This window comes from Saccoglossus kowalevskii, chromosome 14 (genome assembly GCF_978046115.1).
Source record: "Saccoglossus kowalevskii chromosome 14, keSacKowa6.1, whole genome shotgun sequence".
Classification (NCBI taxonomy): Eukaryota; Metazoa; Hemichordata; class Enteropneusta; family Harrimaniidae; genus Saccoglossus; species Saccoglossus kowalevskii.
In genome coordinates, this window is record NC_140654.1 from 12,794,285 (window position 1) to 12,822,015 (window position 27,731).

Sequence of the window (27,731 nt, forward strand, 5' to 3'; positions counted from 1 at the left end):
TCCCAACATTTATGAATCATATGCTATTTAGATTCATTTTTGATGTTAGTGTTTTACAGTTCTGCTTCTGGAGTACGATTGGATGAAACATTTCTCACTTTCATTCACAAACAATTTCCGAACAAACAAACTTTTAAAGATGGCGGCTTACATTACAGACTTGTGTGCGTAAATAAATCGTGCCATTTTTTTCGAAATTTTGGACATTCTCAAAACAGTCCATGATATTGGATATCACAGTCAGAATCAATGTCAAATGTTATTTTAATCCATTATCCCGGGCAACGTTGTGGTAAGTGGAAACTGCTTAACAAATCAAAGAGGGAAACCGCAGGCGAGGCGGTCTTTACTTTTCTAGTCAATCGAGACCCCGAGGATATGTCGGGACAGTGTACAATTTAGTGGTGCTTGTGCACATGTAAATGTCTTGGGGGGCGATAAATCCTTTTACCCCTAAGCTAAAGCCTGACACTCTCCCCCAATATGAATATCCCCCCGGACAACTAACTTATCAACCATATATTTTTTTTTCTTTCTATTATTTAGCTATTTTATTAATTACTGTATTTTACTTTCCTTCATCTGATCATTTATTTGTTATTGTTTATGTTTTTCTAAAACATATTTACTTTATTGTAATCAATTTAATACCCCAAAGAGGGTACAATGTCAATAAAGTTTACTTTACTTACTTACATGTACTTAATAATATTAATAATAAAAATTCATTACACCGTAATGAAATTACAAATTCATTTTTTGACTAAAAGTAATAAAAATAATAAGTAAAAATAGAAAGTTAAAATAAGATCAGGCAGTAAAAATGAATGCAGTTTGTGTTTTTCAAAACGAACTTTCAGATGCTGTGTCACAAGTTATTTATACATGTATATCAAAATTTTGACCATTCTCGCTTCTTCCTCACGTACATAGCATACTTAAAAACAGTCATTCTTACATATGTGAAATTGATGCGATGTTTCGTATTTTACATGAGAACATACTCAAAAACAGACATTTTCATGCACATGTAAATGATCTGACATCTGGTTATTTTTAAATTACGGAAGATCGTGCTTAAAAAACAGTCATTCTTACGTATGTTAGAATACTGCGGTATCTCATTGTTTAAATTTACGTGAGATCATACTTAAAAAAACAGTCATTCTTACGTAAGTGAAATTGATACGATGTCTCGTTGTTAAAATTTACATGAGAACGTACTTAAACACAGCTATTCTCATGCACATGTAAATGATCCGACATTTGGTTATATAAATTTAAGTGGGAACATACTTAAAAACATACATTCTTACATACATTAGAATAGCTGCGGTGTCTCGTTGTTTAAATTATGTGAGAACATACTTAAAAACATTCTTACATACATTCTGATAGAGTACATTACTAGAAAACAGTCAAGTCAAAAGATCAATATTGTACAGGCCTTTAACTTGATTAATGTCTTCTAATCATGAGCCTTAATACATGTAGCAGTGGTTTTCAAGTTCTCTAACATCATGGAAGGTAAATCAGTGAATTACAATACATAAATAGACTACAACTTGCAACAAGTACATGCCGACCCAAATAAACTTAACATTCTTCTGATTTTCGTTGGTTATTGTTTATGGCGAGGATGCGTCTCATAGAACAATAAATGTGGAAATAATGGTCCATAGTAAAGGTTCAGAAATCAAGCATGGCGGTAATGATTTTGAGCCTGGTGGTCTCTCGGGGTAGAATGGCGGCTCTGCCACGCTATTTGTATCTTGGATGTTAGCTACTTCTTGTAACTCCTTCTTTTAAGACATTACACTGGATATTAGTATGAATATGTATTTTTTTCCTTACTTGGCATGGGCTTCTGCTAGTTTTCTTAACCATCAGACACTTACATGTAAGTACAAGATGTTCAAGTGTTTGCTGAAATTGGTCAGCAATCATTGATGGATTGATCAGAAAAGTTTATATGTTTGAAATTATTTCTGTTTTTAAGTACAGTTGGTAGAGACTGGTTTCTGTTCACCATTTGTATTTTCTTGGAACCTTCGTGAGTCCAATATTTTGATTTAATACCATAAAATCTGTATTCGAAGCCGCATCCCTAATAGAAGTTGCATCCATTCATTTTCAACAATTTTGAACTAAATATTCACCATTTCTTATATGTGTAGATGCTCTAATAGAAGCTGCATTTCCTGTGTTGTACCATTTTAATAAAAGCCGCAGATTCTAATACAGATTTTACAGTAGTCTAATTATCTTTAAAGGATGGTAATTTGATGACTGTCGTTAAAGCGGGGGATTTGTCACCTGCGCATGCTTTAGATGGCTATGTCAGATGAATCTTTGCATTTTTAGAGTGTGTTGTAATCATCGCTTGAGACTCAATTCCAGTGCATGCGCAGGTGACGAATCTCGTTCTTTAACTGTTAATTGTCAGGTGCTAAGTGGGATTCATGTATTTTAGAATGCATGATATAATTTTGTAGAGAGATGTCAGTATTGAATAGTCCACTGTACTTGAACCATTACAAATCATCACCAAAAGTATTTGTCATTGTGTCCATATTATGTCTTTTAGTGGTTACAATATCAAACGAATAGTGATCTGGTGTTGGTACGGGATTGAACAGTAAATCGAATATCTGCCCAAACTCTGTCTGATGTTGTTCCACTGAAATCGCAAATGCTTCTGGGTGAATTGGAATAGGACTTGGTTCAGGGCTACTATGTTATGAACTCCAGACTTGGTTAGATTTTGGTAAAAATCATAATCATCAGTTTCAGCATTTTCATTGTATATCTTTGCATTTGTTTGCAGAAATGCATTGAAATTTGGTACATGATTGATGTATGCACAGAATTATAACTGATAACAGAATTGATCATCTCAAGTAATTTGCATATTAATTAAGCAATTACAATTTTTTACTTTGATAGTAAATGCAGCTGTGCCTAATTGATATCAGCTGACTGGATTGACTGTGTGGTATGCATTGTATTAACTATGGACGACTCATCTGATACGGAACTGAATTCAGTCAATGAAACCAGCAACCATGATGCAGAAGAATCTACGGTCTCCCATAAAAGAGCGATGGAGATATTCAATGATGGAATGAAAGAAATACTACAAGACCCATTATTGAGCGACTTACCATTGGACGTCACAGAGGAGGAAATTAATCATCAAATTGCACTGGAATATGGACAGGCATTGACAGTGAAAGTCCGTAAACAAAATGGTGAAGTCATACGTAAGTGTGGTTGCAGTTATCAGTGTATCATTCAGTGCACTGTTCTGTGTATCAGTAAACTGAAGTCTTGAGGGGCCGTGGATGAGTAAAGGAGGGGGAGGAATAACTAGGAAATATACATTTGCTTTGCACATATTTAAATTATCGATGCCAGGATAATTTGCATAACAATATATTATGTTAATCACCTCTATTGTTATGCTCAATATCTCTATTGTTCATCACAAATTAAGTAGTTGGGAACCCCTACTCTTTTACATCCTGGGGTGAACCCTGCATGTCCTATTGAGATTACAGTCACAGCGACTTCAGTACCTCCATTAACAGTAAACATTTCATTGGGGTCCTTTTAGTCCCAAGTACAGTATATGCTTCTAAACAAAAGGGATTATTTCCTTGCAAGTCTTGTGTAGTAAACAACCCCAGCCAAGCTGTGTTTACTTGTAGATCCATTATGTACGGTAGTGCGAAAGTAGATGTATGTGAATATCAGAACAGTGAGTATATGTTGTATTTATGGAAATAAATAATGTAAATCTTAAGATTTTTTAAAGGTAAAAACACATAAACCGGTATAGCAATGCACTGCTAAGATTGAAAAATTACTTTTAACATTGATGCATTAAAACATGAGGTGTCAGTCTAATTTTCAAGAACTTTCACAGTTCCTAATGCATTACTGTAAGATGAGTTACTGTAAAATATTTTTTGCTATTTTCACTGGAGGGATGTAATGATTCAATGAAAATAAAATTCAGTGATTTCATATACCTTTTTCCCTATAATTTGCATTTAACTCGTCAAAAATCAGTAAAAATAAATTCCATACAAAACATCCAAAAAGTATTTGACAGTAGAACTTATTTAATGCATATATTTTCTTTCAGCCGTAGTCGTTCTTCAGGGGGCCACAGTACGTGATTTGAGAAATGCAATAAAAAGGCATTTCACTATGAAACTTGAAAGAGAAGGTGGGAATAAGTTCATCAGCTGGTAAGTGTGGTGTTTCATCTCTGGACAATGTATCAATCAATAAAAATCATGTGAGAAATCATGATGTTGGATTGATTTTATTTGGGTTCAATATCATCACTGATCTGTCATGCATATAATCCAGTTTGTGTTTTGGTTGGCACGCCATCTTTGATTTGAGTAGACATCAACAATCAGTGCAGTTTGGCAATTTGATTATGATATTGATTGTATTCTTTATTTAAAGCGCGAGGGTCGTCACCTGCGCACGTTTGGGAATTGAGTCCCAAGCATTGATAACAACACACGCTAAAATGCAAAGGCTCATGGGTATACGCTTGTCTGTAAACGATGACACGCTATGGCCATCTGACGCATGTGCAGGTGACGACCCTCTCGCTTTAAATAAATAAACAGCGTCTATTCATAACACACACTGATTCAAAGAAGGTCAGATCAAATATAGACAATGATTATTATATACATGCTTGACGTTTTACTCTAAATGCAAAAGGTCATACTAGTCGTCTCCCAGATGAACACGTGCCATCATTTTGATGACATATCTTTATATAGACTGTACCTTTGCTTCCAATCAATTATTGTTTCAGTAAAACACCAAACTCATTTTGAACTGTCAAGCTGAATAGGTAATAACAACTCATTATCATGTGTTTATTATTATAGTGGATAAAATTAAGGAAAAGAAAGTGGTTAAGAAACAAGGCCAGAAAGTTGCAGTAATACATTATATAAATTTATATCAGTTACTTTGTTTTTTTACTAGGCGATATATATGGAAGACTTACTGGCTTTGTTTTGAAGAAGAAAAACTAACTGAAATCAATAAAAAGATAAAAGAGTAAGTTAGTAGTTGTCTAAAATTGCAAATGGTTTTGGGTTAAATACATCTGTATCGACAGAAATGAGAATTATCTTTCAATTTCCATATTTTTTTATCTTTTTGACCAATAGTACTAAAGCAGCTCATCTGTAAAGTGCCAGATGAATAAAGACATTGCATGTACACATAATAATCATGTGGTCAGAATATTCATTTTAAAACTCACTTAACATCTGATTGATTTCATGTATTTTAAATACTACTGATAGTAAGGCCTTAAAACAAATTATTATAAGGAAATTTAAGATTTCACAAGAACTCTTGGAAAGTGTTAACTTTCATTATTCTGTGATTATTTACAGTTATGGTATCAGGAACCGAGATGAAGTGACTTTTGTTAAGAGATATCGAATACAATAGAAATCTGACTCGAGATGTTCCTTTCATAATGTAAACACTGGAAAATTCTCATTGACTATAATAAGTATAGAAAGAAAATGTTGACAGAAATCTGTGCAAGAAACACGAGATTCAGATATATCATAAGATTTTATTTCCAAACTGCATCTAACAAAATATACACATATACACTTCAATACAATTTTACAATTACTAAACAAAAAAATGGCCGCTTACATTCTGGCGTTTATCATAGCCATATTTGAATTAGAAAAATTCAGTGGCACTATAAAAGTCACATTACCTGTTCCATAGTGTGCAATACATTCTAGCTTGAGAAGGATTAATATATAATTCATTTCTAAAAAAATAGTATCATTTGTTGATGACTTTTGACATACAGTACCAGTTTTATTCCCCCTAGCTCATTCCATAATTCGTATGAATAGAAGTACATTGTTTTTAAAGATGAAATTATATGTAAACATGTATATGAATGTTCAAAGTACATGATGGTAACTAAGTTTGTAATCTCAAAGTAAGTGAAATAAATAATTTTTTGTAAACTAAAAGTCTAGTGTGTAGGTCAGTTGGATTTATCCATTTCATACAGGAATCGGTATATTGTTCTATCATACCTGGTACACATCGTCAGCAAGCGCGGAATGTAAAAAAAATATATGTACATGCTGTGTTTGAAAAGATAATATTAGTATATATTGTTAAAAAAAAAAAAAACATTTCGGTTCATGTGCATTTGTGATACGCTAAAACATGGGGTACCGGTATTTACAATCTACATTCCGGCAATAATTTGGGCATTTTCACCGCATTGCAACCATCATGATGAAAACAAGGGCTGAAAACGGTACTTTGGGATGATTGTTGAGACTCCCCTGAACAGTGTAACAAGATTACCGGTAGCCCTGCTTGTGTAACGCATATAAATTTGATTGTTCAGGATTACTTCAAAGTTGGGTTCCTGTTTTCTCGATTTTTCACCGGCTCCGCGCTCCTCAGCAGCCCGCACAAAGCCCATAAAAATACGTGGTACAGTTGTACGCGTCTTGGCAACGTAGAACGTCCGTGACGTAGCTCCGCCCCGAGGATAAGTGTTTTACACAATATATGTCACTTCAAATAGTAAATAATAATTCAATAATATCTGGAATGAAATAAGCTGTCAAAAGGTTGAGTCCATTTAAAATGTATTACATAGTTATGTATAACAATAATTTTTGTCATAAACACAAAAGCGAATTCTTACAGCCACAAATGTGACAATTCGATTACAGATGATCTTTGTTGTGTGTATCCTTCTCTGAGGAGATTATGAAGTACATAATTGGTCTGAGCTCCTCGGTTCAGCCTCAATACGTTATCGATAGTATTCAAATTGCTTCTTTTCCACATATATCTCATCACCATCCATGATATCAAATCGACTCATTGGTAGTGATTCTAAGAATAATTCCTGGAACACTGGTTCTCCATTGTCATCTACTACGTTCTTAGACATGTGAAACATGCGTATGTGTCTGGAAAGAAATACACTATTCTTAGATAAAAACAAAGAAGATTAATTTATAAAGTTTTAATCACAATCTGGAATTAAAACTAGCAACCACCTGCCCAAAGTGACCATATTAACCTTTTCACTACCAGAATTTTTTGCCAAAAAAATTTACAATATTTATTGAAATGAACCCTAATTCTGGAGCCAACAGACAACATATTAAATTTTCAGTTTTTACTCAAAAAATTAGCTGTTTTTGTCCCAATCTTCTGAAGAAAAGTGCAAACTATAAATGGAACTATTTTGTGAATTTGTAATGAAAAGAGGGAACTGGTAGTAAAAAGATTAACATCTGTTTATGTTTAATTGCCTAAACACCACTCTACACCTGAAATGCAACTAAGAACATCCTTGCCTTTCAGAGTATCTCTTCCCTCCAGGAGCACAAATGGAGTGCCACACTAAATATCCCCAATCCCACCCAGAGCACAAATGTTCAAAAATTGACAATTTTAATTACCTTCTATGTAGAGATGTTAGATTTGAACATGTTGATTTCAGTTTGCCAATAGCGTCTTTAAGCTTCACATGAATTTCATCAACACATTTACCATTGTACATGATTTTTATATCTGCATCTCTCTTAAAAGGCTTTCTCATGTATAACTTGTAATTCTTTTCAAGTTTACCTGTAAACAAATACTTAATTTATCAGTTGATGTGTTAAGGGATCTTATCTCAGTACAACAAACTCATTGGTAGCGACTGATAATGAAGACCATTATATATAAAGTGTTTCAGGTTGTAGGAATAAAGACTGGCTGCAGTGCATGATGTTGTAGTGATGTAGATCTTCACATATTGCATTAGGTTTCGGTGGGATAGACCAGCAGTAATGCATCAGGTTGTAGCAGTAGTGTATTAGATTGTGGCGGTATATACATGCTGTAGTGTATTAGGTTGTGATGGTATAAACCTGCTGTAGTGTATTAGGTTGGGATGGTATAAACCTGGTGTAGTGTATTAGGTTGGGATGGTATAAACATGCTGTAGTGTATTAGGTTGGGATGGTATAAACCTGCTATAGTGTATTAGGTTGTGATGGTATAAACATGCTATAGTGTATTAGGTTGTGATGGTATAAACCTGCTATAGTGTATTAGGTTGTGATGGTATAAACCTGCTATAGTGTATTAGGTTGTGATGGCATAAACCTGCTATAGTGTATTAGGTTGTGATGGTATAAACCTGCTGTAGTGTATTAGGTTGTGATGGTATAAACATGCTGTAGTGTATTAGGTTGGGATGGTATAAACCTGGTGTAGTGTATTAGGTTGTGATGGTATAAACCTGGTGTAGTGTATTAGGTTGGGATGGTAAAAACATGCTGTAGTGTATGAGGTTGGAATGGTATAAACCTGGTGTAGTGTATTAGGTTGTGATGGTATGAACATGCTGTAGTGTATTAGGTTGGGATGGTATAAACATGCTGTAGTGTATTAGGTTGGGATTGTATAAACCTGGTGTAGTATATTAGGTTGTGATGGTATAAACCTGCTGTAGTGTATTAGGTTGTGATGGTATAAACCTGCTGTAGTGTATTAGGTTGGGATGGTATAAACCTGGTGTAGTGTATTAGGTTGGGATGGTATAAACCTTGTGTAGTGTATTAGGTTGTGATGGTATAAACATGCTGTAGTGTATTTGGTTGGGATGGTATAAACCTGGTGTAGTGTATTAGGTTGGGATGGTATAAACCTGGTGTAGTGTATTAGGTTGGGATGGTATAAACCTTTTGTAGTGTATTAGGTTGTGATGGTATAAACCTTGTGTAGTGTATTAGGTTGTGATGGTATAAACATGCTGTAGTGTATTAGGTTGTGATGGTATAAACGTGCTGTAGTGTATTAGGTTGGAATGGTATAAACCTGGTGTAGTGTATTAGGTTGGGATGGTATAAACCTGGTGTAGTGTATTAGGTTGTGATGGTATAAACCTGCTGTAGTGTATTAGGTTGTGATGGTATAAACATGCTGTAGTGTATTTGGTTGTGACTGTTTATACCTGCTGTAATGTATTCGATTGTGGCAATATATACAAGCTAACAAAATATGATAGGGGTTCTTTGAAATATGTTGATAAACAGTGTTTCAGGTTTGATCACAATAAAATGGCACTAAATTTGTACTAGATTTAAACTTATGTTCAGAGAAGAATTTCCAACATACAATGAGTTTTTTTACAGTATAACAAATACAATGAGCGTCTTTCAGTACTACAGACAACTCTAGTAAGTACAACACAAAATTCAACCTTGGTGGTTATCTATAAACTACTGGCAAGTATGTTGAGGGATTGTATTATTTATTATAAAAACTAATTATTGAGTTACTATAATAGAATTTCATTTATTCTCCATAGAAATACATTGAATTCTATGGACTCTTTTCATAAAGGCAACTATGTACAATCACGGTCATGTAATCCCCCTTGTCAAATATTCACCATATATCTTGGTAAGCTCATGGTATCTATTCGGTGGAGATTCTTCATCTGCAAAATACCTCACATAATGAATCTCAGCTTTCTCTCTTTCATTGCCTGATACTTCACTCCCATTCAGTATCTTAATTCTCGGCAGGCTGAAGTATTAGATAGAAAAGTAGTTCAGGCTTTTTAGGTAATTAAGCAAACATACACAAACCTCCCAGACCCAAAATATGATGAATTTTTTGTGCTGAACAACAAACAAGCAGCCTGTTGGCTGAGATAGCTCCGCTGTTAGCAATGCACATTTCAAATAAAGATATCATTAGAAAATGAACAATATGTATAGTATCAAAGCAATAGGAGTTGCTGTTTTCAACAAGAATTCAAAAATATCACTTTTCACCAAAAATAATCATAAAAATTAGATAATTGAAGATATCACCACGAAATTAACAAATCTGAAAGGGGTCCACATGTAGTACCTATATATGTAATATAAAAGCAATCGGACTTGCGGTTTTCAACAAGAAGTCGAAAATATCACTTTTTACCAAAAATTACAAAAATATTCACTAAAATTAGATAATTAAAGATATCATCACGAAATGAACACATCTGAGCGAGGACCACATGTAGTACCTATATATGTAATATCAAAGCAATTGGACTTGCAGTTTTTAACAAAAAGTCGAAAATATCACTTTTTACTAAAAATGACAAAAATATTCACCAAAATTAGAGAAATAAAGATATCATTACAAAATGAACAAATCTGAGAGTGGTTCACATGTAGTACCTATATATGTAATATCGAAGCAATTAGACTTGCGATTTTTAACAAGAAGTCGAAAATATCACTTTTTAACAAAAATGACAAAAATATTCACTAAAATTAGAGAATTGAAGATATCATCATGAAATGAACAAACCTGAGAGAGGTCTACCCAAGGTACATATACACCAAGTATTAAAGCATTCAGGCTTGTAGTTTTCAAGAAGAAGTCGAAAAAGTAAAACATTGACACGGACAATCACTCATATGATAAGCTCCGCTCGACAAAGTCGACAGCGAAGCTAAAAAGTATTAAAAGCAACAAAAAATCAACATATGATAGATCTAATTTGATTGATATCTAGAGTATGACTGAACAGTAAAAATTAACATAGAATATTGTTTTGAAACACTGGCAGTATTGTTTGAAATATTTAGATTTTAATGACAAAAATTGCAAATTTGAATCTGGTAAGTAAGTGGGCCATATAGGGTTTGGAAGTTTATGTAAGGTCTCCAGGGTGTTTAAAGTCATAACAAGCAGCCTCTCGACTGAGATAGCTCCGCTGTTAGCAATGCACATTTCAAATAAAGATATCATTAGAAAATGAACAATATGCAATTGGACTTGTGGTTTTTGACAAGAAGTTGAAAATATCACTTTTTACCAAAAATGACAAAAATATTCACCAAAATTAGAGAATTAAAGATATCATCATGAAATGAACAAATCTGAGTTAGAACCACATGTAGTACCTATGTATGTAATATCAAAGCAATCGGACTTGCGGTTTTTAACACGAAGTTGAAAATATAACTTTTTACAAAAAATGACAAACATTTTCACCAAAATTAGAGAATTGAAGATATCATCACGAAATGAACAAATCTAAAAGAGGTCCACATGTAGTACCTATATATATAATATCAAAGTAACCGGACTTGAGGTTTTTTACAAGAAGTCAAAAATATCACTTTTTACCAAAAATGACAAAAATATTCACCAAAAATAGAGAATTTGAGATTTTGACATGAAAGAACCATCCAAGGTACTTGCATATCAAATTTGAAAACATTCTGACTTGCGGTTTCGAAGAAGAAGTTGAAATTGTAAAGCTGACGCCGCCAACGACGACGGATGACGGCAGACAATCAGTAATATGAACAGCTCCGCTGTGTCGACTTTGTCGACAGCGGAGCTAATAATACCAGTGGGCAATTTCCGTAATTTGCAAAAAAAAAAAAAAATCCAAAATGGGCACCTCAAAAAATGTAGCTCATATGCAATCTGATTAAAATCGTAGGGTACGGGCTTTAATTATTTTGGCTATAAACTTATTTTAATTTTATCTTTTATTACTTTTGTTATTAATGCCTTTTTATTTTATTATTTTACTTTGATTTTGAGATTTTTTTTAATTCCGCCCTACATACATCTGACCCGATGCCTATGTAACGAGATTTCAACGAGACCCACTATCGACGATTTTAGTCAACGAATCACAGACCTCCTTCTATAGCGCACATGATGATGTCACCGGGCAGAGTCGGGTGGCAAACATACTCAAATAAAATGGTGGATTATACAGACGTTAGCGACCGAGAAAAACACTGCTTTTCGGTAAGTTTATCATTGTCAAATGCAACGAAAGTCATTTTGTTATGTTTATATTGTGGCTCGAAAGGTTCGAGTTTAGATCGTTATTTTGCGTAATTATTCTGGGAGTGACGATTTTGTTTCCACCGGTTCAACCAAACACCGGTGTCTTTTTCCAGTTGCTTGCCCTGGAGACAGGTGATGTTTTGTTGACGGTCGGTTTTTAAAGTAACTGAGCTGATTTGGACTGGAATAAAATATTTTTTATTTGAAACACATCGCAATATTGATCAGGAAACATTTTTTTGCTCCAATTTTCTGCGTCAATGCCGTGGACCGATGACCATTATACAATTTAAAATCAGTTTGCATTGTTTACAGTATTCTAATCATTACGATTTACTTATTTTTTTGCTTCCATTCTAAATAATTATGCTCAGTGTTTGATGTAAAATTGAAGCGATGACTGAATAAACGAACCTTGGCTGGCGAAGATGTATCAGGACGTGTAACACATTTGTTGGAAGTGAAAAAAATATTCAATGTAATGACAAAAATTGTAAAATGCTGTGGAATTTCTTTTGTAAATAAAAATATACTAGCAATTTTCTATTAATGGTTTATTCAAGTGGGCAAAATATAATGTACAGAAAGATTGCCCGTAGAGTATCGCTACACTGAAAAGTAAGCAACCGACAACCTGTATAAAAGGGGGCTGTGATTGGCTGTTCCTTACGCAAGATTTGAACGGGACTTACATAGACGTCGGATCAGATGTATGTAGGGCGGAATTAAAAAAAACATAAAAAGTAAAATATAAAGGCATTAATAACAAAAGTAATAAAAAAATATAATTAAAATAAGTTTATAGCCAAAATAATTAAAGCCCGTACACTACATCAGATTTTAATCAGATTGGCTCATATGGTGTATTAAATCTACCATGCACTCGCATCCCACAATTTTGATATATTTATTAAGTTTGTAAATAAAGTCATATAATAGGAAATCAAAGAAAGCTTAGAAAGAACTCCCGTGTGCTGAGAGTTTTGGAGACACATTAAAAATTAATTCAAAATTACTTATACTTGAGATATTGATGGAATAGCTGAAAACTAATTATGCAAATAAGGTAACTAATATGAACAGATTTAAGTGTAAAACTAATAAGGTCTGCAAAATGTACCAAGTTTCATTGAAATGTGATTAGAACCAAAAAAATATTAATTATTATGCTAATTAGAGAATTATTATGAACAGATTTTAACCCAAAATTAATCAGACTGTTTATTGTCCTAGAGCATTTATGTACCAAGTTTTATTCAAATGTGATGATCAATACTTGAGATATCAGTATTAATTAATTATGTTAATTAGGTGATTAAGAAGCATAAATATTTACCAAAAACTAATATGGTGCATAGTCTTAGGTTCATTGAAATGTGATGGGTACTCTTTAAAAGTTTCATTGAAATCCAATGAGTGGTTTTTAGATATCATAGAACAGCAAAAAATTAACTAATTATGCAAATTAGGTAATTAATAGGAACAATTATTTATCCCAAAATTAATCAGGTCTCTGCATAGTCCTAGAATATCTATGTCGCAAGTCTCATTGAAATGTCATGATTAGTACTTGAGATATCAGGTGAAAAGCTGAAAATTAACTAATTATGCTAATAAGGTGATTAATATGCACAAATATTTACCCAAAAACTACTGTGGAATACTTTATTTTCGCTGGAATTAATTTTCGCTGAAAAGGCTTTTTGGGCGTTTTGTATGGAACTTATTTTCACTGATTTTTGATGAATTTAATGTGAAATATAGGAAAAAAAGTATATTCGCTGGATTTTATTTTCACGGAATCATCCATTCAGCCAAAATAGCGAAAATAAATTCCAAGCGAAAATAAAGTATTCTACAGTAATTAGGTCTCTGCACAGTCCTCAAGTAACTATGTACTAAGTTTCATTGAAACGTGATCATTACTACTCGAAATATCAAAAGCTGAAAATTAATTAATTATGCAAATTAGGTAATTAATATGTACTGATATTACCCTAAAAACTATCATGTATGTGCAGTGTCATATGACACCTATGTACCAAGTTTTATTGAAATGTTATTAGTACTTTGAGATATCAGTGGAAAAGCCGAAAATTGATTAATCATTATGTAAATTAGGTAATTAATAATATTAACAGATTTTTACCCAAAACTAATCAAATCTGCGCATTAGTTCAGAGCATCCATGTGCCAAGTTTCATTGAAATCCAATGAGTGGTTCTTCAAAAATCAGTGGAACAGTCATAGTACAGCTTAAAATCAGTTAATTATCATGCAAATTAGGTAATTAATATTCATAGAATTTACCCAAAACTAATCAAATCTGCGCACTAGTTCAGAGCATCCATGTGCCAAATTTCATCAAAATCCAATTAGTGGTTCTTCAGATATCAGTGGAAAAGTCTTGGAACAGCTAAAAATCAGCTAATTATCATGCAAATTAGGTAATTAATATTCATAGATTTTTACCAAAACCTAATCAACTCTGCGCATTATCCCAGAGCATCTATGTACCAAGTTTCACCAAAATTTGATTAGTGGTTCTTGAGATAACGGTGGAACAAAAAAAGTGACATACATACATACATACATACATACATACATACATACAGACATACAGACATACAGACAGGGTAACTGCAAAGACTCCCTTTTGTGCTTCGCACACGGGAGTCAAAAACATGTTTAGATGATCCATACCCAATTTGCATTTTTAGGCACTAGTATGTTGAATGAGTGTTGTTTTCTAGTTGCTAGGATACCATGTACATGATAGTGTCAATTTTGCATGTAAATGCACATTTCTTGCAGAGATTTTACTAATTTACCACACCAGTTAATTTTCAGTTTAGGATTCTGGGTTATTGAAGTTACAAAATGTTTGTTTTCTATTTGAAAAACCTGTCTGGTTTTATTCATACACACAGATGAAGGACAAAATATAATTTGTGTCATCTTGGTAGCAAGACATACATTGCAGGAAATACTGTAAAACACATCTTTTTAGCTAGCATGTTATTTTAGCTAATTTAGCTAACCTGTAATTTTGCTAATTCAAGATGTCGCTAATTTAGAATAAAGTATATTCTCGCAATGAGATTGTTGGCATTTTAGCTAAAATAAGATTTTGGTAATTCATGTATTGAACCAAATTCGCTAAAATGGCATGTAGCTATTTCAATGTGTTTTTATGTGTATAAATCTGATTAGTGATTGAAGTTTTACAATCAGTTTCTCTTTCTATCGCAGAATTAAGACTGGTGCACACTCAGTAAAAACAGTTATGGACTGGGACATCTAGAACTATAGCATCAATATCATAGTATATACCTAGCCAAGAATAACTGTCTTCTTTCTTCTGAAGTCAAGTCTTCCACGAGCTTGATACCCTGGACGAGTGTTAAAATAATACAGAAACAGTTAAACTATATTCAGCATATGAGTGCTTGCATAATATGAGGTTATTATGAGGATACCTCAAATTATGCACAAAGACAGTACAGCTGGTGTATCAACCGGCGCGCAGCGAAGGTTGATACGGCGATGTACTGTCTTCATGCATATTTTGAGGTATCCTCGTAATAACCTTATTATTATTATACATCTTTTCCTACCAAGGATACATCATGGGAATGCCGAAATTCAAAATATTTAGAACAGAATCAGCCAACTTCTTTGTGCGGAGTCCAGTTAGACCCTGGTGGCAGGCATGTTTGTTTTTATTATTAGAGGACGCTTACGTGCGTAATCATTTCATATTTGGAATTTGCATCTCTTTATATGGTAGGATGAAAATACCTTGTAAAATACTGCAAAATTATGACAGAAGTATAATAATAAGTAATATGTGTCAATTGTTCAAGGTACCCTGGTAAGTCCTCACAATCCAGCATGTCATATACATACATATGTAAGGTTTGGGTCTCTCCCATCCTTTGTGCAATATGATATACATAAAGCTATGTTGTCAGTCTAACAACTAATCAAAGAAAGCTTAGAAAGAACTCCCGTGTGCTGAGAGTATTGAAGACACATTAAAAATTAATTCAAAATTACTTGTACATGAGATATTGATAGAAAAGCTGAAAACTAATTATGTACATCAGGTAACTAATATGAACAGAACAGAACAAAAAAATTATGAATTATTATGCTAATTAGAGAATTAATATGAACAAATTTTAACCCAAAATTAATCAGGCCTGTCTATTGTCCTAGAGCATTTATGTACCAAATTTTATTCAAATGTGATGATCAGTAATTGAGATATCAGTGTTAATTAATTATGTTAATTAGGAGATTAATAAGCATAAATATTTACCAAAAACTAATTGGGTTTCTGCATAGTTCTCTTTAAAAGTTTCATTAAAATCCAATTTGTGGTTCTTTATATATCAGTGGAACATTATGCAAATTAGGTAATTAATATCCAATTAAAACTAATTAGGTCTCTGCATAATCCTAGAAGATCTATGTAGCAAGTCTCATTGAAATATGATGATTACTACTTGATATATCAAAAGCTGAAAATTAATTAATTATGCAAATTAGATAATTAATATGTACTCATATTACCCTAAAAACTATCAGGTTTGTGCAGTGTCCTATGACATCTATGTACCAAGTGTCATTGAAATGTGATGATTACTACTTGAAATATCAAAAGCTGAAAATTAATTAATTATGCAAATTAGCTAATTAATATATACTGATATTAGCCTAAAACTATCAGGTCTGTGCAGTGTCCTATGATGTCTATGTACCAAATTTCATTGAAATGTGATGATTACTACTTGAAATATCAGAAGCTGAAAATTAATTAATTATGTAAATTAGGTAATTAATATGTACTCGTATTACCTTAAAAACTATCAGGTCTGTGCAGTGTCCTATGACATCTATGTACCAAGTGTCATTGAAATGTGATGATTACTACTTGAAATATCAAAAGCTGAAAATTAATTAATTATGCAAATTAGGTAATTAATATGTACTCATATTACCTTAAAAACTATCAGGTCTGTGCAGTGTCCTATGACATCTATGTACCAAGTTTCATTGAAATGTGATGATTACTACTTGAAATATCAAAAGCTGAAAATTAATTAATTATGCTAATTAGGTAATTAATATGTACTCGTATTACCCTAAAAACTATCAGGTCTGTGCAGTGTCCTATGACATCTATGTACCAAGTGTCATTGAAATGTGATGATTAGTACTTGAAATATCAAAAGCTGAAAATTAATTAATTATGCAAATTAGGTAATTAATATGTACTCATATTACCCTAAAAACTATCAGGTCTGTGCAGTGTCCTATGACATCTATGTACCAAGTTTCATTGAAATGTGACAATTACTACTTGAAATATCAAAAGCTGAAAATTAATTAATTATGCTAATTAGGTAATTAATATTTACTGATATTACCCTAAAAACTTTCAGGTTTGTGCAGTGTCCTATGACATCTATGTACCAAGTTTTATTGAAATGTGATGATTAGTACTTGAGATATTAGTGGAAAAGCTGATTAATCATTAAAAATTGATTAATCATTATGCAAATTAGGTAATTAATATGCATGGATTTTTACCAAAACCTAATCAAATCTGCGCATTGGCCCAGAGCATCTATGCACCAAGTTTCATCAAAAACTGATGTATGGTTCTTGAGATATCAGTGGAACAGACGGACACACATACACACACACACACACACATACAGACACACTAACTGCAAAGACTCCCTTTTTGTGCTTCGCACACGGGAGTCAAAAAATACACACTAAAGTTTCTACAAAACATTTTAAAAGCAGAAGAAATATGGATATCTACATAGCATACCTTTATCCTCAAATTGTTAAGTTTAGGAAACTTTGTCAATTCCGTAAATACGTTCCAGTCAGAGATGTTTGTCTCACTGACACACAGTGTATTCAGTGATGCAAATGGCTTATCACTATGATGATCACAGACTTTGGTTTCGCATTCAATGGGGGTGGAATACTTCCCTGAAAGTGCACTCTCCAATTCATTCTCACAGAAAGTATTTTCATTTTCAATATTATCCTTTATCACCTGCATTGATTCCTCACTTTGTTGTAAATAGTTTTGGTTGATGACACTGGTAACCACAGATTCCAAGAAATTTTCCACCACTGTGATCAATTCTTCATCTGATTGATCATTTGAGCTTTCTCCTAGTTCAATATTTTCCATATGTTCCACATTTTTCAACGGATTTTCAGATAAAATAAGCGAGGTCAGTGAAGGTAGTACACCAATTGGCAATATGTCTTTCCAACTGCAAGATAAAATCATTAGTGACATGAAATTACATCAACACTGGCACAATGTATAATACAAAAAGTACCAAACTTTTCATCAGGCATGCATTGACAATTACAAAAACACTCAAAAAAAACAAAGCTACCGATATAGATGTTACAATATTCAAAGAAAAGACACATGAGTAGCAAATAGTATACAATTATACATGTATATACCGGTACATTCCATGAGACACAGTGTTGATAAGATTGCATCAGACCTGATACTATGGGAGCCTATATGTACAGGTGTGTAAAAAACAGTAGATATGTGGCATAAGACCTGATACTATGGGAGCCTATATGTACAGGTGTGTAAAATACAGTAGATATGTGGCATAAGACCTGATACTGTGGGAGCCTATATGTACAGGTGTGTAAAATACAGTAGATATGTGGCATAAGACCTGATACTATGGGAGCCTATATGTACAGGTGTGTAAAATACAGTAGATATGTGGCATAAGACCTGATACTATGGGAGCCTATATGTACAGGTGTGTAAAATACAGTAGATATGTGGCATAAGACCTGATACTATGGGAGCCTATATGTACAGGTGTGAAAAATACAGTAGATATGTGGCATAAGACCTGATACTATGGGAGCCTATATGTACAGGTGTGTAAAATACAGTAGATATGTGGCATAAGACCTGATACTATGGGAGCCTATATGTACAGGTGTGTAAAATACAGTAGATATGTGGCATAAGACCTGATACTATGGGAGCCTATATGTACAGGTGTGAAAAATACAGTAGATATGTGGCATAAGACCTGATACTATGGGAACCTATATGTACAGGTGTGTAAAATACAGTAGATATGTGGCATCAGACCTGATTTTATGAGAGCCTATATGTCTGGGTGTGTAAAATAAGGTAGATATGTGGCATCAGACCTGATACTATGGGAGCCTATATGTCTGGGTATGTAAAATAAGGTAGATATGTGGCATCAGACCTGATATTATGAGAGCCTATATGTCTGGGTATGTAAAATAAGGTAGATATGTGACATCAGACCTGATACTATGGGAGCCTATATGTCTGGGTATGTAAAATAAGGTAGATATGTGGCATCAGACCTGATATTATGAGAGCCTATATGTCTGGGTATGTAAAATAAGGTAGATATGTGACATCAGACCTGATATTATGAGAGCCTATATGTCTGGGTATGTAAAATAAGGTAGATATGTGGCATCAGACCTGATACTATGGGAGCCTATATGTCTGGGTATGTAAAATAAGGTAGATATGTGGCATCAGACCTGATATTATGAGAGCCTATATGTCTGGGTATGTAAAATAAGGTAGATATGTGGCATCAGACCTGATACTATGGGAGCCTATATGTCTGGGTATGTAAAATACAGTAGATATGTGGCATAAGACCTGATACTATGGGAGCCTATATGTACAGGTGTGAAAAATACAGTAGATATGTGGCATAAGACCTGATACTATGGGAGCCTATATGTACAGGTGTGTAAAATACAGTAGATATGTGGCATCAGACCTGATTTTATGAGAGCCTATATGTCTGGGTGTGTAAAATAAGGTAGATATGTGGCATCAGACCTGATACTATGGGAGCCTATATGTCTGGGTATGTAAAATAAGGTAGATATGTGGCATCAGACCTGATATTATGAGAGCCTATATGTCTGGGTATGTAAAATAAGGTAGATATGTGGCATCAGACCTGATATTATGAGAGCCTATATGTCTGGGTATGTAAAATAAGGTAGATATGTGGCATCAGACCTGATATTATGAGAGCATATATGTCAGGGTATGTAAAATAAGGTAGATATGTGACATCAGACCTGATATTATGAGAGCCTATATGTCTGGGTATGTAAAATAAGGTAGATATGTGGCATCAGACCTGATACTATGAGAGCCTATATGTCTGGGTATGTAAAATAAGGTAGATATATGGCATCAGACCTGATACTATGGGAGCCTATATGTCTGGGTATGTAAAATAAGGTAGATATGTGGCATCAGACCTGATACTATGGGAGCCTATATGTCTGGGTATATAAAATGAGGTAGATATGTGGCATCAGACCTGATACTTTGGGAGCCTATATGTCTGGGTATGTAAAATAAGGTAGATATGTGGCATCAGACCTGATATTATGAGAGCCTATATGTCTGGGTATGTAAAATAAGGTAGATATGTGGCATCAGACCTGATACTATGGGAGCCTATATGTCTGGGTGCGTAAAATAAGGTAGATATGTGGCATCAGACCTGATACTATGAGAGCCTATATGTCTGGGTGTGTAAAATACAGTAGATATGCGGCATCAGACCTGATACTAAGGGAGCCTATATGTCCTGGTATGTAAAATAAGGTAGATATGTGGCATCAGACCTGATATTATGAGAGCCTATATGTCTGGGTGTGTAAAATACAGTAGATATGCGGCATCAGACCTGATACTAAGGGAGCCTATATGTCCTGGTATGTAAAATAAGGTAGATATGTGGCATCAGACCTGATATTATGAGAGCCTATATGTATGGGTATGTAAAATAAGGTAGATATGTGGCATCAGACCTGATATTATGAGAGCCTATATGTCCTGGTATGTAAAATAAGGTAGATATGTGGCATCAGACCTGATATTATGAGAGCCTATATGTCTGGGTGTGTAAAATACAGTAGATATGCGGCATCAGACCTGATACTAAGGGAGCCTATATGTCCTGGTATGTAAAATAAGGTAGATATGTGGCATCATACCTGATACTATGGGAGCCTATATGTCCTGGTATGTAAAATAAGGTAGATATGTGGCATCAGACCTGATACTATGGGAGCCCATATGTCTGAGTGTGTAAAATAAGGTAGATGTGTGGCGTAAGACCTGATACTATGGGAACATATATGTCTGGGTGTGTAAAATGAGGTAGATATGTGGTATCAGACCTGATACTATGGGAGCCTATGGATGGGTGTGTAAAATAAGGTAGATATGTGGCATCAGATCTGATACTATAGGAGTCTTATGTCAGTGTGTGTGAAATACAGTAGATATGCGGCATCAGACCTGATACTATGGGAGCCTATATGTCTGGGTATGTAAAATAAGGTAGATATGTGGCATCAGACCTGAAATTATGAGAGCCTATATGTCTGGGTGTGTAAAATACAGTAGATATGCGGCATCAGACCTGATACTATGGGAGCCTATATGTCTGGGTATGTAAAATAAGGTAGATATGTGGCATCAGACCTGATATTATGAGAGCCTATATGTCTGGGTATGTAAAATAAGGTAGATATGCGGCATCAGACCTGATACTATGGGAGCCTATATGTCTGGGTATGTAAAATAAGGTAGATATGCGGCATCAGACCTGATACTATGGGAGCCTATATGTCTGGGTATGTAAAATAAGGTAGATATGTGGCATCAGACCTGATACTATGGGAGCCTATATGTCTGGGTATGTAAAATAAGGTAGATATGTGGCATCAGACCTGATACTATGGGAGCCTATATGTCTGGGTATGTAAAATAAGGTAGATATGTGGCATCAGACCTGATACTATGGGAGCCTATATGTCTGGGTATGTAAAATAAGGTAGATATGTGGCATCAGACCTGATACTATGGGAGCCTATATGTCTGGGTATGTAAAATAAGGTAGATATGTGGCATCAGACCTGATACTATGGGAGCCTATATGTCTGGGTGTGTAAAATAAGGTAGATATGTGGCATCAGACCTGATATTATGAGAGCATATATGTCTGGGTGTGTAAAATGAGGTAGATATGTGGCATCAGACCTGGTACTATGGGAGCCTATATGTCTGGGTATGTAAAATAAGGTAGATATGTGGCATCAGACCTGATATTATGAGAGCCTATATGTCTGGGTATGTAAAATAAGGTAGATATGTGGCATCAGACCTGATATTATGAGAGCCTATATGTCTGGGTATGTAAAATAAGGTAGATATGTGGCATCAGACCTGATACTATGGGAGCCTATATGTCTGGGTATGTAAAATAAGGTAGATATGTGGCATCAGACCTGATACTATGGGAGCCTATATGTCTGGGTATGTAAAATAAGGTAGATATGTGGCATCAGACCTGATACTATGGGAGCCTATATGTCTGGGTATGTAAAATAAGGTAGATATGTGGCATCAGACCTGATATTATAGGAGCCCATATCTCTGGGTGTTTAAATAATGTAGATATGTGGCATCAGATCTGATACTATGGGAGCCTAAAAATAAAATCAAGTTGTGGGTGGATGTAGTGGTTTTGACCTCCAATGCTCTCATTCTTCATCAGCAGTGGCGGCGGATCAATCAGCATTGACTGATGCTAGTGGAAATATAAATGAATACAAAACAATAACTTTGGTTATAGATTACACTCATTCCAACGACTTGGCTGGACATCGGATATTACTGCATTCAAGTTATGTTTCGCTGTAGATGGTGTAAACACCTTTATCAAACCTACAAATAAATTACATTACAACAGTCAAATATACTCACAATATAAAACATTAAAGGTTATCATTGTAAAATATAGTACAACAAGGACATGTTAACTATTTGTATATGGACTGGAAATATCAACAAAACTGGAAAGGCAAATAAATGGCACCAGAGCCTATGTACCCCCCCGGTACTGTAAAATCTGTATTAGAAGCCGCGGCTTCTATTAAAATGGTACAATGCAACAGAGGGGATGTGGCTTCTATTAGAGCATCTACACATATGAGAAATGATGAATTTTTGGTTATCAGTTATTCAAAAAGAATGGGTGCGACTTCTATAAGGGATGCGGCTTCTAATACAGATTTTACGGGTATATATATACTGTTGTAATGTAATTTATTTGTAATGTAATATATTTTTTAAAACAGCCAATCACAAAGAATAATTTAGCAAAGTTTGGGGAAAATCCTATCTAAGTGAGTATCCTTAAGCAGCGAGTCAACAGACTTACTTGACAATATTATTATTGTTCAATCTTATACATTGAACAGATGAGAATGCATCTAAGAAATCCTGTCTGCTTTGATATTCCACTTCATTATATCCTGACATGAGAATAATAAAACAAAAAAATTACGAATAACATCTCCATCATGCACATCACTGTGAAAAAATAATTAGTACTGCATTATTTTATTTATTTTTTTAGGAATAACTATACTTGTCGTGGGATTTCTAGCTGCCATTGAACAACCATATTCTTATCTAGCAATTTATGTGGGGAGAACACTGTACATGTATTTGTCTTTCGCAACAATCCACTATTCAACTTGGACACAGGTTTTAGCTCATACCACGTAGTGCTGAATATACTGTAAAACATGTTGAAGAAGCAAGATGCAATTTTAGTAGAAAAATTGCGGTAAAATGAAGTAATAGCGAAATGTTGATTTAGCGAATCTTTCTTGTCATTGTTGATTTCCTGTTTTCACAATACTTGTCTGTCGTGTGTCAAAACAAATGCGCAGTTATCACCTCCATAAAAACAAAGAAAAACTGTCAAGTGTAATTAAGAAGCGCCCCAGATTTTTACGTTCGGGATTACTGTATACAAATCCCTAAGCCTTGGCCATTTTGAATTTATAATAAAGCCATTAGTGACATCTTGAATTAGCGAATCAGTTCTCTCGCTAAATTTGCTAAAAAGACATGCTCGCGAAAAAGACATGTTTTACAGTAATGAAAATTTACACGCTGCCTAGGAATAACTGAAATATTACAGAAATGATGTCTAAACAAATTTTTTATGATATAGAAGTGATGTCTATTTCTAGCTCTTTCTGGACACTTACCGTTTCCACACAAATGAAGCTCTTTGAGTCTTGGCATCAGTTTTGCCAGCACTGCCATATCTTGCCATGAAATTTCAGTTCCATTCAGAACAAGATTTTCAACCAATGGGAAACTTTTCCCATAACTGTTGATGCATTTCTGAAAATTTAAAGAACAATTCTATATTCACATGAATCACTGACATAGGGTATCAGAAGGCAGCTGTGTTTACTGAATGCCATTCATTAATAATGTGTATCAGTACAACAATTCGGGAAAAATTAGAATTTCACTAAGTCACAATTTGTCCCCCAAGCTGACAATTACATGTTCTAATCATAATATTATAATAAATTAAATAGGTTTCAGTTTCGATAAATATGAAATAGTAGCTATTTTGTTCAAAACCAAATCAAAATAAATTTGGTAAAAGTGTGTATTCAAGACCTTTATTGGAATGGAGTGATTGTCAAAGGTAAACCCGACAAATTTTATGACTTAATAAGTATTTGTCCTTATGCCAACTTAGTACGTGATTAGCCAAGTGAAAATTAGTGAAAATTGATAACGGTGAGCAAAATATCTTGGTTATACTAGATGAAGTAGAAATGTAAAGGACTGAAGTCCAAATAAATTCAGAAGTAGTTTTTTCAATGTACATCACCTCAAATGACCTAGTATGCAAAATACATGTATATTCAAGTCTTGTAAGATCAACAACCAATCAGAAATCATGACAGAGATTGGTCTCTAACAAGGCTCATTCTTATTGGTTATATTTTCAGAATTGGATTGTTGCAAGCATCTTTTACCAACTGACCTTGTCATTCTTTAGTTTATTAAAACTAAGATTAACAAACTTTAGACAGGGAAGCTCAGTCATGATTGCTAACACCTCTGACCAGCAATCAAGCTCATTTTTAGCTAAGTCAAGATCCACAACGTTTGGACACAATGTAACTAAACCCTCTTTCGGCAAACCTGCACATGTGATCTCAAAACCACCAAGTACCTAAAGATGAGAAAAGAAAAAGAGAAAAAGTATGTCATAGAATGGAACAACACAAGATACTACAACTCTTTCATTCTCACTCTTGGTTTCACTGTATTTTTTGTTCAAAATCAGAGTTACCCGGGGAGTTGGTTGTTAACAAGGCATCAGTACTGGGATGGTAAATTGTTTTTATCGCCATAAGATTATTTCACTCGTCATCGAACTAAGTTTAAATATGCAGCAGCGATTATTGATTTTACAGCAAACGCTTGATATGAGCCCAAATTAGTGAATTATGTTCTAAATAACATAAGATGTACCTTGTTCTATGAATGACAAAATACACTATAATGCGAAGACGAGCATGGTGAACAATGATACAAGCATTAGATGAAAAATTGCTGGTCACATGTTTTATATGTCGAACACCTTCTGGTCACCTTGAGCCATGTCTATTTATTATGAAGAGCTGGTTGAAAGCGTCCCCATTTCAAACATTTTCAAAAACCGCGCAGCTATGTCGTGAATGCGCTAGGCATATGTATTCTATAACTCAGAGTCTGAGCAGGGCGCTAAACTAGTACGAAGTAAAAACATGTTACCACAGCAATGCCTGTAGTACTACTTTTTTTTTTGACTGCATTTTTGTCAATCTCCCTTTAGAAAAGATTATTTAATCTCATTTGCATATTAGTGATAGACAAAACTAAAGTTATTCCATGGCAAATGACAAGTAACCTGAAATATGTAATAATAATCATTTGAGCTGCATATTATCATAAATGATGTTTTTATTTTCATTGTTTCTGCTTTTCCTATTTCTGCTTAAATAAAAACAAAAATGGTATAATTTTTTTTATTTGTATGAAAATATGTCTGGCAGTGAGAAAAAATAAACATATTTTACCACATTTTGCAAAAACCCTAATTCGGCTGAAGACGACCTTTTTCTTGAGGTATTCTTGTACAATGATGTAAGTGACTCCTACAGAAAAACAAAATACACGTATTTAAAAAAATCATCAGAAGCATTCCAGCACCATGACCTAAAATCTCAGTGGCAGTAATAACATGAATGTAGTCACTAAATATAATGAAGATATACTGTAAAATGTTATTTTCGCTTGGAATAATTTTTTTTTATTTTTGCTGAAGGAATAATGCAGTGAAAATAAAATCCAGCGAATATACCTTTTTTCCTATATTTTACATTGAATGTCAAAAAGCAGTGAAAATAAATTCCATACAAAACACCCAAAAAGTTATTCAGCAAAAATTAATTCCAGCTAAGATAAAGTATTCTACAGTAAAAATCAAAAAGCACACTTTCAATAGGTGATTTTCCATCCACTGCAAGATCTGAAAGATTCTTTTTTTAAACATGTAGCTCAATGCCGATCTTTGAACAGAGGAATATTGCATTGAGATAAACTCTCGTAAAATATCTATAGCACATTATTAAGTGTGGAATTACCCCAAAATACTTTCTAGAATTCAGTTGAAAGGGCGGTAGTCATCGCGCTGCGCATGTGCAACATTTCTGTTGATAAACATTGATTTTCTCACAATCTAACGCGCTCTTCTACATGTAATTGAAATTACAAGTTTGACCTGGGCGAGACAAGCACCAATTACTGCCAGTGATTCCTTTGATACTTTCCAATCACCTGAAAATACTTAATTTAAGCTTGGTAACATCTTAGTTTGTACTCCTTGATCTGCGCAACAGTTAAAGTCTCCATCTTTGTTTATATGAGACCCATATATCTTGAGCATGCGTGGCGTGACGACTACCGCCCTTTAAGTTTCCAGCCAGGCAAAAGGTCATGAATCAGATGACAATTGTAATGTTACCCAATGTGTGTATTGAGTTGATAAAAAGGTTATCTTTGCTGTCATGTGCATCCTTAGGTTTGTAGGTCCTAATTTTGTCCTGTACAATCTGACGAAACTATATAAGTTTTGTGGTGGTTGCAGCATTTCTCTTGTCACACTCAGCCATGACATTACACGTATAGGCAGGGATCAACTGTTGAGGCAGTGCAATGGCAATGCTAAAAGCAAGTCTTTTTAATTAATCTACCCAGCAATATTTTTTTTTTTACAGATATCGGTAGTATGAGCTGGTAACGGTTACTAAAAAAATAATATTTTTGATTATTATGAGCTAAGACAATAGAAAAGGAATATCTTTGCTTACAAGGACAATAATATTATTATATCGACCGGGCACTGCAGATTTACCCCAAACCATAAACTAGAATTAATTTCCGGTGTTCATGAACATAATTTCTTTTACTGTAAGAGTTGTTGATAACTTCATACATCTAGTCTATATTACCTCACAGTATTTGTGCTTCAACGCCTGCACAAAGGACACATTGGTCGGGGAGTCCCCATCATCTGCACCAACAGATCCTGTTGACAACTCTTGGTCGGCATCGTCAAAAACACTATCGGAGTCAAGATTTACAGTGAAATAAGCCATGTTACGAACGATTCATTAAACAGTCTATGCTTAACGGTGGTAGTCAGGTTGTGTTCTCATGAGAATTAGCTAATTGGTCCGTTTATAGACGTGACTCAATTTGTTCGTATTTCCCGAGGACAGTCCACAACATCTTTGTTTTGAAATGACGTAGACTCCTCGCTTGATTAAGACTGAGC

General features: G+C 34.2%; 2 protein-coding genes across 3 annotated transcripts; one reads left to right on the forward strand and one right to left on the reverse strand.

Moving 5' to 3' along the window:
* Nucleotides 1-139: 139 nt before the first annotated feature.
* On the forward strand, nt 140-6,050 carry LOC100376252 (U11/U12 small nuclear ribonucleoprotein 25 kDa protein-like). 2 transcript variants are annotated; one of them, XM_085507920.1, is made up of 6 exons: nt 140-292; nt 2,588-2,767; nt 2,947-3,263; nt 4,151-4,256; nt 5,023-5,097; nt 5,442-6,050. In XM_085507920.1, the coding sequence occupies exons 3-6, from the start codon at nt 3,014-3,016 to the stop codon at nt 5,497-5,499; spliced, it is 489 nt and encodes a 162-aa protein (XP_085364046.1). In that variant the 5' UTR covers nt 140-292; nt 2,588-2,767; nt 2,947-3,013; the 3' UTR covers nt 5,500-6,050. The 2 variants fall into 2 exon arrangements, with proteins under 2 accessions (XP_085364046.1, XP_002731950.1); XM_002731904.4 differs by lacking the exon at nt 2,588-2,767.
* On the reverse strand, nt 5,610-27,731 carry LOC102804357 (tubulin-specific chaperone cofactor E-like protein). The gene is made up of 10 exons (XM_085507919.1): nt 27,406-27,731; nt 25,972-26,049; nt 24,891-25,082; nt 24,091-24,229; nt 23,250-23,343; nt 17,768-18,227; nt 15,253-15,311; nt 9,500-9,636; nt 7,515-7,683; nt 5,610-7,016 (listed from the first exon to the last, which is right to left on the reverse strand). Exons 1-10 carry the CDS (start codon nt 27,550-27,552, stop codon nt 6,857-6,859), a joined length of 1,635 nt encoding a protein of 544 aa, XP_085364045.1. The 5' UTR covers nt 27,553-27,731; the 3' UTR covers nt 5,610-6,856.